Here is an 11143-nt window from a genome sequence, read left to right on the forward strand (position 1 = left end):
ATGCAGGGAACGGAGCGGCTTGCTTTGATGCCCGGCCGGGAGGGAGCACATCCCTGCCGGTGGGGTACCTGCTGCCTGCCTGCCTGCCTGCGCGGCTGGACCAAGAAGGAGGCAGCAGGCAAACCTCAGGGAGCAGGAGCGCTAGATTGGGGCTCCGAGCTCAGAGAGCGGTGCCGCCGCCAGGGCCACCCTTCAACCTGGGGTCCCTCGGTCCGCCGCAACTGACGCGCAAGAAATTCAGGACTGACGACCAGAGAGAGTTCTTCCTCTCACCGCGTGTACGGAACACCCTGCCACAAGATGCAGGGATGGGTCCGAGCTGAGACGGCTTTAAAAGCGCATTAGGCAGATTCGTGGAGGAGAGGCCCTTCCACCAGCATTAGTCACGATGGCTTTGTCAGGGAACCTCCCTGCTCATCAGCAGTCTACCTCTGAACGCCAAGTGCTACTGCGGCGAAAAGATGAATCCACACTGGCTGAGCATGGCCGGCCTCCTTCCAGCCTGAGCTGAGAAATCCCGGATGGAGCCGGAGACTTGTTGCAGGCCGCCGAGAATAATCCATAGCCCCGGTGGTGACGATGGTCAGTGTGTCGGTCGAAACACACCTGCCTGGCGGTGGCGGGGGGGGGAGCGGAGGAGGCGCGGACGCCTGGATGGAGGGCACCGGGCAGGCAGGGATAGGCGGGCGCGGGTGGGGGGGGTGCGCCCTGCTGCACGCGCGCTCCTTGGAAGGCAGTGAGCCCAGCAACAGGTGCGCAGCCCCCGCAGCGGGGGGCGGCGGTCCGGCTGGCGACGCACTCTCTGCACGTGTCCCGAGGAGGAGGGGCGGGGGCGGGGGTGACGGCCGGCCGGCAGGCCTGCTGCCTCCCGGCCTGCCTGCCTGCCCGCCCGCCCGCCCGGGGGCGGTCCCTTGCTCGCTCCTCCGGCTGCCCCCCTCGCCGCCGCCTTCGCCTTCTCCGCCTGCGCGCTCCTCTTCTGCTCGGCTCTGCCGGGCGGCGCGATGGACCTGCTGGGGGCCCTGGACCTGGCCGAGCTGGCGGCCGCCTTCGCGCGCGTGCCCCTCTTCCCGGTCTTCGACCTGGGCTACTTCGTGGTCTCCATCCTCTACCTCAAGTACGAGAAAGGTAAGCGCCGCGGCGGGCGCCTCTCCAGCCCAGAGCGCCGCAGCAGCAGCTCCCGGCCGGCCGGCCGATTTCCCCGCAGCAGCGGAAGACTCCTGCAAGGAGGGGGCAGCCCGGCAGGCAGGCAGGCAGGCTGGGGAGGCGAAGACCCCGCGCCGCACCCTCCCCTGGAAAGCCGCTCGTAGGAGGCGCATCCGGGGCAGCCTCGTCTCCTGGCCCAAGCCGGGGCGGCCCTCCAGCCTCTCCTCCCCCCTGCCTGCCTGCCTGGGCTTCCTCGCCGCCGCTCTCCGGAGGGGGGCCCTCCTCGCCCCCCGCCCCTTGCAGACCCCCGCAGCCCGAGGAAGGGCGAGGAGGGGGGGGGGTCCCCCGCCAGATATGCCGCCGCGGCCCGCCCGAGGGGGCGTGAATGGCTCTTGGCGGCGGGCGCGCGGGGGGGGGGGCCTGGCTCTGCTGGAGGAGGGGGCCAGGCGGGCGCGCGGAGGCAGCCTTCGCGCTCTGGGCTCCTCCCGAATCCGGCCATCACCAGGCCTCCCCTGCTGCGGGTGGTTGCGGGGTGCCGACGAGCTGCAAGCCTGGCCTCTCCGTGGGGCAGGCTTGGGACCTATGGGGGGGGCGGATGGAGGTTTGGGGGGGATCGTGTCCCAAAGACCCAGAGGGAGGGAGGCCAGTTCCTCCGAAAAGGAGCCAAGGGGGTAGGAATCCCTCCCTGCAAGCGCCAAGGGGCAGAGACTCCCTGGGCTGGGAGAAATCCGAGCCCCTCAGACTCGGCTCCTTGATGGATGGGCCCAGCTGGCTGCTCTCTCCCTAAAAGGGCAGGCCGCCCCGGCAAGGTTTTCAGAGCTGCCTGCCTCCCTGGGCATGGGCGGGCGGGGGGTGCAGGAAAGGAATCCCTGGGGAGAGTCTCCCAGGTAGAGCCCAAAGGCCACCCAGACCTTCCAGCTCACAGCCACTCAAGGAGCCAGCTGGGCCATCCAGACCCCCGTCGGGAGGCAACCGCCAAAGGCCCTGGGCGGGGGGGGGGGCATCACTGGCAGGCAGTGCTCAGAGTCAAGGCAGGGCATGGCCTGGAATTCTGCCACTGAGTGCAGAATCCAGCATTGAGGAATTCAGGGTTGTTCATAAGGACTAGTCACTTGCTTTAAAAAAAAAAACACCATGAAGAGGATGACAGAACCTCCGGTCTTTTCTGGCGGGGGGGGCTGAATATGCTTTCCAGGGGTCAGAGAAGGGCAGGGCTTTGTGCTGGGGGGTGGGGGCGGCTCACTCTGTTTCCACCATGTGGGCCCGTTTGCTCACCCCAAGCGCTGAATCCGCGATGCGTTGCCTGTACTGGGTATCCCACACTTGCCTATAGCAAGGAGTGTCTTAACTGACGGCTTTTCAAGAAAGGTTCTCAAAGTCCTCTCCATCAGTCAGTAAATGAGGAAGAAACAAGATGGCTCCCTGCCCCGAAAGGGCTCACAATTGAAAAGAAAGACAAGGCAGACACCGGCAGGAGCCCCTGGAGGGCTGCTGTGCTGGGGCTGGAGAGGGCCGGTTGCTCTCCCCTGCTTAAGGTAACAGGAATCGCCACTTTGGAAGGTGCCTCTTGACTTAGTTAGCTGGGCAGTGGATTGAAATAAGCAACCCCTAACCCTAACCCTGTCCAAGGACAACCTCTGTGGGGTGCTAAAAAGGATGCAAATCCCCCCTCAGCCGTCCAGGCTCGATTGGCTGATGGAGAGGAGGGGGGCACTTCTTCTCCCCCTCTGCAAAGCGCAAGGAGGCCGCTTCCCCACAAACCTCATCTCCCTGGGCCGCCCCGAAGCCCCAACATCATCATCGGGCAGCACAGCAGAGCCAAAGGTGGGTTTGGCTTCCAGGGCAGACGAGAAACAGGTGAGAGAAACAGGCCAGCCCAGGACTGCAAGGCGTCCACTCCGGAGGGGCAGGCTCAAGAGCAGCCCCTGATTTGCCTAGGGAGGGGAAGCCACCACCTCTCCTCCTCCTCCTCCTCCTCCTCCTCCTCCTCCTCCTCCTCCTCCTCGCTGGTTGGCTGGCACCGATCAGGTTGCACCGGAAGCTGCCTCCTACTGAGTCCGGCCAGCTCCGTATTGCCTGCACGGACGGGCAGCAGCTCCCCAGGGTTCCCCGCAGGGTCTTTCGCAGCCCTCCCTGGAGATGCCGCCAGGGGCTGAAAGCAGCCACCACAGCCTCTCCAGGGACTGGGCAGGACCCCCCCCCCCCGCCCTCGCCGGCCTGCTGTGTCTAGCGCACTCCGAGTCCTTCCCAAAATTAGAAGCAAGGCTGCTGAGCAGCTGCTTCTGCTCACAGCGGGGGGGGGGCAGGGGGGGCTCTTTGCCAAGGCCAGGGGCCACTTCTGCCTGGGACAGCCGGAAATGGAGGACGGGGACACTCCAGCCCCAGGAGAACGGACCGACAGTACTCAGCAGCACAAAGCCCAGAGCAAAACAGCACATTCAGCCGGACGGCTTGGGGTGGGGAGATTTCCCAGGCCTGAGCATCAGGTGGCTTCTCTAAAGAGAGTGAGGCTGACCGGATGGATCTGGGTTCGAATCTCAGCTCAGCCTTCTCTCCATCTTGCTCCCCCACCCCCGGTAGGGTGCTCTGGCACAAAGCCCTGCATTGCTCCCCCCCCCTTACTAGAGAATGGGGCTGGATTCCTCCTCCTCCTGCCGTGGCCAGGGACGGAGCTGGTGAGGGGGGCAGGCAGAGGCAGCGGCAGCAGCAGCAGCATGGCCGGCTCTGGGTCCTGGGGGTGGCTGCTCCCCCCCATGCCCTCTGCCTCTCCCCCACCCAGCCAGTGGGGAGCGTCTTTCCCGCCAGGGAGCCTGCAGCCCTGGCCATTCTGCCGGGTGGGGGGGGGTCCAGCACTTTATTTTTAGATGACCAACTGCAGAGAAGAGATCGGTTTCCTGGAGGGGGGTGGGTGGGGTGGGGGCGGGGAGCCAGCTGCTCTGGGCAAGGCAGCCTTGGCCGGAGGAGGAGGAGGGAGGCCGGGAGGCCAGCTCCCTCCGGACAGATATATTCATTTCTTTGGCATGTGCCTATACCGCCCCAAAGTCGTGCCTCTGGGCAGTTTACACCGCAAATTAAAACTGGATTAGAACCATGTTAGATCCTAGCAGTCTAATGAAAAGCCTGGGTGAGCCAATGTGTCTCCCGAGCCCTCCAAAGGGGTCCGAGAGGGAGGGAGCCCACGCCTGGTTCTGGGGCAGCCCCAGATGAGCTGGTGGCCACTGCAGACGGACCTCCCCGGGTGGTCTCAAGAGGCGGCAGGATGGATTGCCTGTGCGGAGGGGGGCAGGCCCCAGCCAAGGCCCTGAGGAGGAGGCCGCAGGAAGGGGGTCAAGGCAGGGGGCCCGCAGTCAGGCCCAGAGGACTGGGCGGCTTCTTCTGTGTTCTTCATGAGGACTAGCTGCTCCGATGGGGAGACTGACAGCCAGGTCAGGGTCTGAGAGAAACCACAGTGCGGTGGAAATCTGGCTTTTCACTAACCGAATCCATTAGGCTGCTGAGGAAGAGGGCTGGTGTCTCGGCCTCCGAGAGATGCCCCCCCCCCGGCCACGATTTGGATGTGGGGAGCAGCAAGTGGGCGAGGGAGGGAGGGAGGGAGGGGGCTGGCTTGGCAGGGGCTCCCCCCAGCCACCTCCGCCGCCACCTCCTGCTGCTCCTCTCCCGGCAGGGGCGGTGGAGCTCTCCCGCCAGAGCCCCGTGGCCTCCTGGGTCTGCGCCATGCTCTACTGCTTCGGCAGCTACATCCTGGCTGACCTGCTGCTGGGAGAAGCCCCCCTCGACTGCTTCAGCAACAACGCCAGCCTGCTCCTGGCCACCGCCGTCTGGTGAGTCGCTCCCCCCCCCACCCCACCCCCGGCTCTGTGGCCCCGGGAACGTGGCGGGAGACGTGGCTTGGGAAGGCGGCTGTGTGCCCCCCCCCCGGGGAAATGCTGGGGGCAGAATGCCGCTCCCGCCTCCGCCCCACACAGAATGCCGCTCTCCTGCCTTCCTGCCCTGCGTTTCCACTGCGCGCGGCTGCCGGCCAGGAGCGTGCCCCGCAAGGGTGGCGCGACCGCTGAGCGGAGGGCGTCCCAGGACCCGGCCCCCTCCCTGCTCCAAGGGGCCGCCGGGAGAGGGGCGGACACGGGCCCCTCCTCCCCTAGCGGCGCCCCTGGTGTGCAGGGCTCCCCTACCTGGGCCCTGCTGAGGGATGTGTGCATGAGCCAGTTTTCTAGCTGAGGGGAGCCGGGGGAGAGCTGCCCCACGGAGGACGGCTCACCCTTGCCTTGCCACCCCACACACCCCCCCACACACCCCTTGCTGGGCCCTCCTCAGCTCTGTGCACAGAGCCCCCACCGGCTGGTGCCCCAAGTGGGTCTGTGAGGGCGCAGTCCTCCAGCAGCAGCACCCAGCAGGAGTCTGGGCAAGCTGGAGGCAGATGTGGCAGGGGCTGGGAGGAGAGGGGGGGGGTGCTAAGCAGGCAGCCTCTCCCCCGCCCCCCCCAGGCCGGTATGAGAACCTCCGTAGAAGAGGAGGTGCGGAAGAGGCCGGCCGGCGGCCGCACTGGACCCGGCCGGGCCTGGGTAAGCCACACCCCTCCAAGGGAAGCCCACTGAGCGGAGGGCCATGGTCCTAAGCAGGTCATTCAGGCAGCAGCCCGCCCCGCCCCCCACTGCTATCCAGAGGTAGACTGCCTCTGCACGCGGAGGTTCTACGAACCCACCAGGGCTCCCTCGCCACTGGCAGCCCCCCGCTTCTTCTGTGACCCTTGACGGCCTCCTGCCGCCCTGCCGCTGCGTCCCAGCCGCCCGTCCTGCCTTGCCTGCCAGGTACCTGACCTTCTACTGCCCCCTGAACCTCTTCTACAAGTGCGTCAGCTTCCTGCCGGTGAAGCTCATCTTCGTGGCCATGAAGGAGGTTGTCCGAGTCCGCAAGATCGCTGTGGGGGTCCACCACGCCCACCACCATTACCACCAGGGCTGGCTCGTCATGGTCACCATCGGCTTCGTCAAAGGTAGGCCCCCCTTGCCGCCCCCTTCGGAGTTGGCCCCGGGCACCGCGGGGGGGGGGCTGCGAGGGGCGTGGCTGACGCCTCCCCTTTGCGGCTGCGGCACAGGTGCGGGCGTCGCCTTGATGTCCAACTTTGAGCAGCTGCTCCGCGGCATCTGGAAGCCGGAAACCAACGAGCTTCTCCACATGACTTTGTGAGTAGGGGAGGGAAGTGCTGCTCGCAGCTGGAGCACACACAGCCCCCCCCCAGCGACGTGGCCAGGATCGGGGGGCAGGGGGGCAATGGGAGCATGTGACGGCTGGAAGGGCCCCTGGGGGTCAGCGCAGGCGTTTGCTGCAGGGCCCCTGGCAGGTGGCCGCCCAGCCTCTCTGGGGAAGCCTCCACTGCAAGGCAGGCAGGCAGGCAGGCAGGGGCCCCTCCCCCTGGGCGGACGCTCCAGAGCGGCCCCCTGTGGGCACGGAGGGGGTGGCCCCCCCCGTCACCCTCGCCACCCTCCTGGCCCGGAAGTCCGTCTTCCGAGTCCTTCCACACGTGACCTTGAGGGCCGCCACAGTCCTGAGCATGCTTGCCTGGGAGGAGGCCCCACGGGACGCAGCGGGCTTTGCTTCCAAGGAAGCGGCCTGCCTCAAGGGTCGTGTGTGTGACATTCTCAGAGGTGCAGACCGCCCCAAACTTCATCTCTGGGTGGTTTGCAGCAACATCAACCCACTGAAACCGAAATTAAAGTCTTAAAGCCACAGGTCTCATTCCAAAGGGTGGGTGAAGAAATGAGTCTCCAGGCCCTGCCAGGGCCGCAGAGGGGCCCACCTCTTGCTCCTGCGTGGCACGGCCAGCCCCGCCTCTTGTGCCGAAGCCGCTGCGGGGCCTCCCCAGTGGCGGCACCCTCCAAACTCCGGCTGGGGAGAGCCGCCCCGCCCCTTCTCCGCTTGGGGGAAGGAGGGAAGGCGGAGCACGGACCTCCTCTTGCTGCCCCCCAAGTGAACCCCTTGTGGGAGAGACACTGCGGGGGGGGGGCTTTGTGGGCTGGTTGGGGCTCCCCTCCCGGAGGCCCTGGGTGAGCGAGGCGGCTTTCTTGCAGCCCTTCCAAGGCCAGCCTCTACGGAGCTCTGCTCTTCACCCTGCAGCAGGCCCACTGGCTGCCCGTCTCCAAGGCCAGCCTCATCTTCTTCTTCACCCTCTTCATGGTCACTTGCAAGGTGAGCTTTTCTGCGAGGGGGGTGGGGGGAGTGGCAGGCCGGCAGGGGAGGGGAGGGGGGCCAGAAGCCGCCTGGCCAGGAATGGGGCCGGGAGGGGGAGGGGGAGGAGGCCCCCCCCCGCTGGCTGGCCAGCTGGACTTCAGGCGGGCTGAGTCTGCTTCCCTCCTTTCCGAGGGCCACCAGCCAGAGCCTCCTGAGCACCGGCTCGGTCCAGGGATTGGTCTGCAGCACCAGAGCTCAGCGCACGGGGGCCTTGGGGGTCAAAATCCGCTTCCCCCCCCCCGCCAAACTGCCTTCTTTCCAGTGCTGTCAGTGGGACAAGGGAGAGCCAATCCACCGCCAAGGGCCCAGAGGTGGCCCGGACCTGCTCTGGCCCGCCCCGGCCTAGTGGCTGGTGTGTCCGGCCGGACGGCCGCAGGGAGGCCCGGCTTCCCTCATGCGGGTGCTCAGCAAACTCCCAACTCCTGGTGGGGGTGAGATGGAAGCAAGGCTGGTGGAGGCAGGCAGCTGGTCGTCAGGCTAGCCCCAGCTGGGTCGGACAGGCGCACGCCCTCCTGGCTGGCGGGCAGGCTCCCCCCTGCCTCCCCCTTTCTTTTCCTCTCACACCCCCTTGGCAATCGGGCACCGGAGTTAGGGCGGGGGGGTCCCTCTCCGAGTCCTGGGGCTGCTGTGAATGGCCCTTCTCCCTCCCGCGCTGCCTAACCCACCTCACAGGGCGGTTGTGCCGAGAAAGGCGGGGTGTTAAGGGGCTCCGGGCAGCCCTGAGGCAAGCAAAGGCTGGGATTGGCCCCTTGGGGGGGGGCTTGGGGGCGCCCCTCCCTCAGGGCTGCCGTGGGACCTGCTCTCGGGGGCTCCGGCTGAGGACAGGCAGGCGGCCTCTGGCGGGAGCTTCCCAGCCAGCCTGCGGGGCCAGGCGGGGAGGGGCGGGTGCCCAGGCGGGCCGGCCCACCCTGACGGCGGCCCCCCCGTCTCCTCTCGCCCGGCAGGTGTTCATGACGGCCACGCACTCCCACGGCTCGCCGTTTGTGCTGGTGGAAGGTGCCCTGTGCCCCATCCTCTTTGGCTCGGTGCCCAGCGGCCACGACAGCCACCACCCTGAACCTGCCCACCACCACCACCACCACCACCACCCGCCCGGAGGCTCGCCCGAACCCTCCGCCTCGCTGCCGCCGCCTCAGCTGCCGGCCAAATCGAGGGAGGAGCTGAACGAAGGCACCCGCAAGCGGAAAGCCAAGAAGGCCGAATGAGGAGGGGGAGGAGGGGTGCCCGCCCGAGTCACAGACCAGCCTGAGTCCCGCCGGGGGGCTGCCCCAGGGCCTGCCGGGGCCCCAGCCCAGTTGCTGCTGCTGCCCTCAGGGGCGTAGCTATAACTGAGCGAAAGGGTTCAAAGGACACGGGCCCCCAGCTCCAGAGGGCCCTCCAGCTGCATCCCTCCCTATTTTCTTCATTATCTCCCTCAGTCTGGGGGGCCGCCAGAGAGAGGGGTGAACACGGGCCCCCTCTCCCCTCGCTACGCCCCTGACTGCCCTCCCAGGCTGCTGCTGCCGCTGCCGCCGCCGCCGCCTCTGGGCTCCTTTCCCCTCCCCGCCCCTCCTCAACAGAGGAGCCGCCGCTGCCGCCAGATCCTCCTGCTGGGGCCTGGCTCCGTCACCTGGGAAGAGGCGCTGTCCGGCTGGCATGATGGGGCCAACTCCGGGACCCGGCAGCAGCGAGGAGGAGCGAGGCCCTCCCCCCCCCTCCATGGCCCTGGCTCCCCCACAGTGTGCCACCCCCTCCTCCGTGGGGGCCGCTCTCCAGCCAGCCCCTCTTTCTGCAAGGCCTCCAGTCCCAGAGGAAGTGCGGCGGGTGGGGGGGGGCTGGCTGTGTGTGCGTGTGCGTGCCGGTGTGTAGCTGCTACTTCTGTGCTGCTCCCCTCCCCAGAGCCAGCTGCATTTTGCTGGGGGGGAGCCAAGCCAAGCGCCCCCCCCCAAGCCAGTTTCTGTGCAGAGTCCTGTGGGAGGAGACGGAGCCCTGGGGGCTGGGCCAGTCCCTTCCTCCACCGGGGTTGCTTCGGGCTGCTTTGGGGGGAAGGATGTACCTGCGCCTGGATTTCCGCCTGCTGCTGCAAGGGCAGAGAGGCCTCTTGGTTTCTTGAGCAGCCCCCTAGGATGTCCAGCCCTGGGCTTGGGGAAGCAAGCCACGCCTGGACGAGGGGCAACAGGAGGCCGGAGGGGGCTGCTGCGGGGGCGGGAACCCACCTCTGCCTGCCGGCCAAAAGGGTCCCCCGACCGGCACTGCTGCCTTTTCCTGCGGGGTGGGGGCCCAGAACCTGCTTGGGAGGCTAGAACTCACACAGCCCTAGAACATGTGGACAGCAGAGTCCCTCTGAGCATGTGCAGAGCGAAAGTCACCACCTATGCGTGCCCCTGCATCCCTGGGGCTAGGGAGACCAGACCTTTGGTGACAGAGGAATCCCTGGGCTGGCTGTGACTGCCCCAGACCGGGAGGAACTGGGGCCTGCCACGGACTGAGGCACAGATTGGGTCCTGCTTTGCCCAAGCCCTGTTGGCCCTTCTTGGGGGAGCGAATGGGCCTCCATGGGCCAGCAAGAGGGCGCCTCGGGCATCCCCGCCCTCCCTGTCCGCTCCGGGGCGGGTGCACATTTCCGAGTGGGGGGTCCACACAGCTCAGGCAGCCCTGCAAAAGTGCCTCTCCTCCGACAATCCCCCCCCCAGCCCCCCGTCCGATAAACCGCAAGAGCAGCTGTCCTTGTGGGTATCCGGCTCTTCTCCAAATAAAGAGTCTCTCTGGACTGGCTGGCCTGGAGCGTCCTGTGTGTGTGTCTGTGGAAAGCTCTCTGCAAACCTGCTGCGGAAGAAGATGGGTGGGGGGGATCCTCGTTCCAGCTGCAGACGGGACTGAGGGGGTTTGGGGTGCACCCCTTGGGTCCCCTAGGGAGCGGTCAGGCCTCTCTGGGGGCTCACACATCAGCCCTGCCGAGAAATGAGCAGGAAAGCGACTTCAGGCTCAGAGCATCAGAAGAGCCCTGCTGAAGAGCTCAGCCCCCCCCCCCCCCAAAAAAAAACCCCTGGTCCTGTGGTTGGGTCTGAAGGAGACCAGCTTTTGCTTTTGCTGCCAAATTCCATTTCTGGACGAGGCAGGAAGGTTCTTGTGCTCCTGCTGGAACCACCCAGACAGAGAGAGCAACGGGATCCGCGGATCGGCGGCGTCGGCGTGGCCTCCTGCTTGCGAGGAAGACAGATCTCGGCTGGGGTCTCCCGCGCTGCTCGGGTCCCGGAGGGGGGGGGAGCGTGGCCGTCTGGACCCCCGGCGGGCACGGAAGGGCCTTGCCCCGCGCTGCTCTGGGTGGGGAGCCCGCAGCCAGCACGCCAGACGCCTCCTGGCACGGCCCGGCGAGAGAGAGGCTGCTGGCGCCCCGGCGGGGGCCGCCTCTCCGGAAGCCCCGCTAGCGCTAGCCTGCTTTCTGCCGGCCTGGGCAGCGGGAGGGCCATTCCCGGTGCTCTGGAGCGGTGTGGAGTGGCGGGCGAGGGAGGGAGGCCGGAGGGGACCCTGCGGCGGGTGGCCGGCCTGGAGAGCCCCGACGGGCTGCCTCACCGGACACGCAGGCCGTTCTGCCGGAGGGCAGAGGGGGCTGGGCCTGGGGCCTCTCCAGCGCCTCGCCGCCGCCCTGTGCCCACAGCACCCCTTGCCTGTGAACAGACCTCTGCCACTGCATGGCGGGGCGGGGCGTGGCCAGAGCGCCTCCCTGAGCCTCCCCGCCGACCGGCTGGGCTGTTTCCCCTCCGTGTAGGGGCTGCCTGCGCCCGCGCGGGAGCCT

The 11143-nt window shown here is 67.4% G+C and overlaps 1 protein-coding gene across 2 annotated transcripts; it reads left to right on the plus strand.

Moving 5' to 3' along the window:
* Positions 1 to 4: 4 nt before the first annotated feature.
* Positions 5 to 10117, plus strand: TMEM38A (transmembrane protein 38A). Of its 2 annotated transcripts, none has more exons than XM_053292080.1 (6): positions 5 to 582; positions 4808 to 4964; positions 5949 to 6133; positions 6236 to 6323; positions 7209 to 7326; positions 8313 to 10117. In XM_053292080.1, the coding sequence occupies exons 1-6, from the start codon at positions 522 to 524 to the stop codon at positions 8571 to 8573; spliced, it is 870 nt and encodes a 289-aa protein (XP_053148055.1). In that variant the 5' UTR covers positions 5 to 521; the 3' UTR covers positions 8574 to 10117. The 2 variants fall into 2 exon arrangements, with proteins under 2 accessions (XP_053148055.1, XP_053148054.1); XM_053292079.1 differs by lacking the exon at positions 5 to 582 and adding an exon at positions 817 to 1125.
* Positions 10118 to 11143: the final 1026 nt, after the last annotated feature.

This window comes from Hemicordylus capensis, chromosome 2, assembly GCF_027244095.1.
Source record: "Hemicordylus capensis ecotype Gifberg chromosome 2, rHemCap1.1.pri, whole genome shotgun sequence".
In the NCBI taxonomy this organism is placed as follows: Eukaryota; Metazoa; Chordata; class Lepidosauria; order Squamata; family Cordylidae; genus Hemicordylus; species Hemicordylus capensis.